Raw genomic sequence first — 5090 nt, 5'->3', positions numbered from 1 at the left:
ACTCAGAAGACTGGACACAATTCCGAAGGTCGCCCAGAAGGAGAGGACAATGTCATTTCTAACTGTGAGTTGAAAAGGCACAGCCTTCAATAATCTCAAGTCACACAAAACCAAGAAAGATGTGGGGTATTTTATGAGATGAAAATATGAGCATTCCTACTGTGAATGCTTTACTGAGAGTTGTGGGTGTGTGGAAGAGAAACACTGAGGCTAGGTATCTGAGATGCTTGTAACATGTGGGTTGTGGATCCTGGACAAATGTAACCCTCTGTGAGCATGAGGTGGTATCTGATGAGAGTGAACTCTGATGAGATGATGTGACTTTAGGTGGGAGGTGGATGGCCCACCAGGTCAAGCAGGTGTTTGTGTGAGTGTAAGGGGGTGGTTGTACTTTGTCTTCCTCTTTGTGATGTGAGTGTGTATGAGCACAGCCAGACCAGTGCATGGTCATCTTTATGTGCGCAGTGAGCAGGTGTGTGTAACTCAGTGAGTGGCATGGCTGTGTGTGACTGTGGGTGTGTGTGCTGGGATGTGACTGAGTATTGAAGGGAAAACACGCATGTGGCCTTCTGTGCATGTGAAGGTTCCTCCCCACACAACAGCACCTCTGATGAAGGAACTGTGTGTCTTTTCATGTGTGGCAATGTAGATCCCAGGTGGCTTAACTGGTAGGGATCTTGGAGATTGTGAGTTACCAAGGACTTGTTTCAGATCACTTATGAGAGCAGAATGTATGATCAGTAGATGTCTCTTCCCAGTAAGAGTGGGGAAGAGGAATGGAGACTATGGGGGTGATGGATCCTCAGGTGGGGTCTGCACAGAGTGACCACTGTCTCTTGCCTCCCAGGCTCAGCTTCCCTGTCCCCAGCCTATCCTGTCCTTTTCATTGTGGGACAGGAGGTTTGCTAGAGAAGGATATTAGAGGCCATGGTTTCAGAGACTGAATCACGTAAAATATCCACTGTAAGCTCTGTCTCAACTGAGTCTAAACTTGTTCCTCCACCCATGAAGGAACAAGTCTAGTCTCAGTTCAGACAGAGCTTACAGTGGATATTAATCAACAAAGCAGCTGGGTTCACTGGCTCATAGCTATAATCCCACCAATCTGAGAGACAAAGATGAGAGGATAACAGGAGGCCAGAAGTTTGAGGCCAGTCTGGGTATCATAGTGAGACCCTTTCTTTAAAAAACTTTAAATATCAGACTACCAGAGTGGCAGGTACCTTTTGCCCCAGCTACACAAGAGGGGGCAGATGTGTGAGGATCACTGCAGCCCAGGAGTTCAACGTTTCAATGAGCTATGATCGCACCACTGCATGTCAGCCTGGGCAACAGAGCAAGACCCTATCTCAAAAATACAGAAAAATCATCAACCACTTGTAGTCATCGTAGAAATCAATCATTCCCTCCAGTTATGTCCCTGACCCACAGGCTTCACTTGTGCAAGTACTGGGGCTGTGCTGTCAGTAATGTGTGCCACTTCTTGGAAGGACGTCCATTGCCCTTGATGATTGTGAGAGTTGAAAATAAGGCAGGTCAGTGTTTCAGGAGGACTCCCCTGTTCTGTTAGGTCACCCCTAACAGGCCCTACACATGCCAGGGATTAGGGTAAAAGTTTTATATGTATTAACTGCTCTATTATGGAGAACTTCCTACACAGTAGGAATTCGTGATAATCCTCCTTGTTTTAGGGAAACTGAGGAAGTCAAGTAACCGATCTAAGATTGCACTGCTAGTAAGAGGCAGAATGAGGACTGGAATCCAGGCTTCTTGGCTCCTGAATCCTTGCTCTTACCTATGGGTCCACCATACCTTCAGGAATATGGGGCCCTGACTGTGGTAGAGTGAAAGGGGAGAGTCCACAGAGTCTGCCCTGTGATCTCTAACCTCCTGCACCATGGGAATATGTTACAGGAGGGGAGACTGCACCTGACCCTGCACCTCTCACTTATTCTCAATACCCTGGCAGGTGCCATACAAACTGCCTGTGTCTTTGTCTGTTGGTTCCTGCGTGATAATCAAAGGGACACCAATCGACTCTTCTATGTGAGTACTCCATGGTCCAATGGAGGGGGTGGAGGAGAAAGGAGAATATTTGCTAAGAGTTTGACCTTATGTGTGGGTGATGTGGAAATGTCTAATTGGCTGGATGGAGGCCCCATGCAGGTGCAGGTCCTGGAGACCCTCCAGCACCAGGCATGAGACCTGCAGCAACTGCATGTGGGCCAGCCATGGGGCCTAGGGGAGGAGAACACTCAGTGGGTTGGGACTGTGGCTCTTTACCAAGGGGCACAGAATTTTCAGGGAATGAACAAGTCATAGGCCCAGGTCAGTGACTGTGACTCAGTTTTCATCTGGGGATGAGGGGCACAGCATCTCCCTGCCGGGGGCACGAGGAGCTGAAGCATCCCCACAGGGACCAGGCCTGCAGTATCATCAGAGAGACTTTTACCCTGGGTAAATGGGGGAGGGGATTTGTGTGCGTGTCAAGTGTGTGTCTGTGCAATGAAGGAACCTGTCCAATATGCTGTGTGCTTTGCCCTCAGCAATGAACCACAGCTGCAGGTGGATTTCTACACTGAGATGAATGAGGACTCAGAAATTGCCTTCCATTTGCGAGTGCACTTAGGCCGTCGTGTGGTCATGAACAGTCGTGAGTTTGGGATATGGATGTTGGAGGAGAATTTACACTATGTGCCCTTTGAGGATGGCAAGCCATTTGACTTGCGCATCTACGTGTGTCACAATGAGTATGAGGTGAGCACCCCAGGAGCTCCCAGTACCCAGGCTCTTTGGGATCCCACAGCAGGAGTCAGCTCTCATTGACCTAGCCTCACCATTCCCTCAGGGCCCATCTCCCGTAACTACCCCTGCCCCAGGTTTTCATCACAGAGCACCCTCTGCTTGCACTGCCGTCCTCAGCTCTTTTGCAAATCTGACCAAGGTCAAGGTTGGCTCATCTTCCATTTCCCCCAAAGTGGAGAATCTCCTCTGTCTTTTCACATAGTGCTCATTTCCACTTATGCCATTATTTAAATTTTCATATAGCTGAATGAATACAATATACTTAAGAAAAAAGTTTTTTCTATCAATCAAAAATTATGTCTTCGTCTCACTTTTGGGCCCCAATTCTACTCATACGAATAACATTGAGACAGAGACTCACTTTGTCATCCAGGTTGGAGGGCAGTGATGTGATCTCAGCTCACTGCAACCTCCACCTCCCGGATTCAAGCGATTCTCTTGCCTTAGCCTCCCAAGTAGATGGGATTACAGGTTCATGCCACCACACCTGGCTGATTTTTTTATTTTTAGTAGAGATGGGGTTTCACCATGTTGGCCAGGCTGGTCTTGAACTCCCAGCCTCAAGTTATCAACCCAATTCAGCCTCCCAGTATAGTGGGATTACAGGCATATGCCACCGTGCCAACCCCTTCAGAGGAAATCTTTGCCTATAGAAGCATTTAGATATGTCTATGATTTCATTTGTTTTTAAGTAAATCCTGGTATGTTGCTCTACACATTATGCTTTAGGAACTAAGTTGGGTTTTCATCAAAGAATATATCTTGAAGACATTATCAATCCATGTTTCTGCTTCAGTTGTTTATTTGGGCATTGAAGTTGTTTCCGGTATTTTGCTCTCACAAATGATGCTGTATTAAGCTTTCAGATAAATCCTTTTGTCATTACCAACCTCCCAATACTTACATTGGGATATAATTACAAAAAATGAAAAAACTGGTTGAAAAATATGTGCATTTTAAATTTGAAAAATTAATACTAATAAGGTGACTCTCTATACAGCCTCAATATAAGGAATACATCCATACTTTCTTACTTTCTCTAACGAGTAGGCCAAAAGATTCACATCTTATTCAGATTCAAGTGAGGGATCTTTTCCTATGCTTAGAAGTTGTCGAAGATAATATCCTATGTTATACAAGACCTGTCCTCCTTTAACTCTCTAAGAACACTGGGTTTCATTCTTTGCCATTAACACCTCAGATGTAGGCTACTCCAAAGAGGAACTGTGCCATCAGTAGTGAAAGACAGTCACAGTTCGTGGAACTGAAAAGTATGCATTTCAGTGAACATGGTCTAGCACTAACCCTGTGGCAGGTCCTGTGCGAGATGCAGGGTCTCAAGTTCCTGAGACACAGTTGCTGGTAATGGGGTTGTCCAGGTTAGAAGGGAGGCTGAATAAACAGGGACTGTGTGACACAGAGTGTAGAACTTCACTAGATAAGAGGAAACATTAGAAATAAGGTCAGCAACTGTCTCAAATAGGCACAAAATGTCATCTGTAAACAGAAGTGTATCTACAACATTCGCTTGTATAACTAGGAGTTTTCTTGGGGAATGTTATTGGTACTAGGGCAGAGTAGAGAAGAGGCTGAAAACTTGTTGGGTGGCATACTGTCTTTCTGATGCATTTTTCCTCTTAAAGGTAAAGGTAAATGGTGAATACATTTATGCCTTTGTCCATCGAATCCCGCCATCATATGTGAAGATGATTCAAGTGTGGAGAGATGTCTCCCTGGACTCAGTGCTTGTCAACAATGGACGGAGATGATCAGACTCCTCATTGTTGAGGAAACCCTCTTTCTACCTGACCATGGGATTCCTAGAGCCTGCTAACAGAATAATCCCTCCTCAACCCCTTCCCCTACACTTGGTCATTAAAACAGCACCAGACCACACATGATTTGGTTCTTGCTTTAAGAGGGGGAAAGAGGACATGATCATCCCCAAAAGGGGCCAGGGCATTCTATGGGAGGCATCAAGAAATCAAAGGGGATAAACCTTCCTGTGACAAAGGGAGTGAGTGACAAGGTCCATGGAATGTCTGATAAGACATTAGGAACAGCATCCTTCTATAGTACGTAGTTGACGTCAGACAGTCTGAACCAAAATACTTACCCAATCTCAGATGACTCACGGCACTTAAATGTTAGATAGCTACTTACAGCCACACAGGTGTACCTAGTAGCTTTGGGGAAAACCTATAACTTTAGGAAAATTATGTGGAATTTCTTAATTTTTCCATTGTTCTCAGGGTGCTTATTGTGTATGAACACTATGCCTGGCT

At 45.5% G+C, this 5090-nt stretch overlaps 1 protein-coding gene across 1 annotated transcript; it reads left to right on the top strand.

The window, feature by feature from the left end:
• Positions 1-4698, top strand: LOC100969838 (galectin-16). The gene is made up of 4 exons (XM_024926630.3): positions 1-64; positions 1970-2046; positions 2547-2757; positions 4449-4698. Exons 1-4 carry the CDS (start codon positions 50-52, stop codon positions 4572-4574), a joined length of 429 nt encoding a protein of 142 aa, XP_024782398.1. The 5' UTR covers positions 1-49; the 3' UTR covers positions 4575-4698.
• The last annotated feature ends 392 nt before the right edge of the window (positions 4699-5090 follow it).

Source organism: Pan paniscus, chromosome 20 (genome assembly GCF_029289425.2).
Source record: "Pan paniscus chromosome 20, NHGRI_mPanPan1-v2.0_pri, whole genome shotgun sequence".
NCBI lineage: Eukaryota > Metazoa > Chordata > Mammalia > Primates > Hominidae > Pan > Pan paniscus.
Note: the sequence above shows the minus strand (reverse complement) of the source record. Positions and strands in the feature narration are given on the sequence as shown.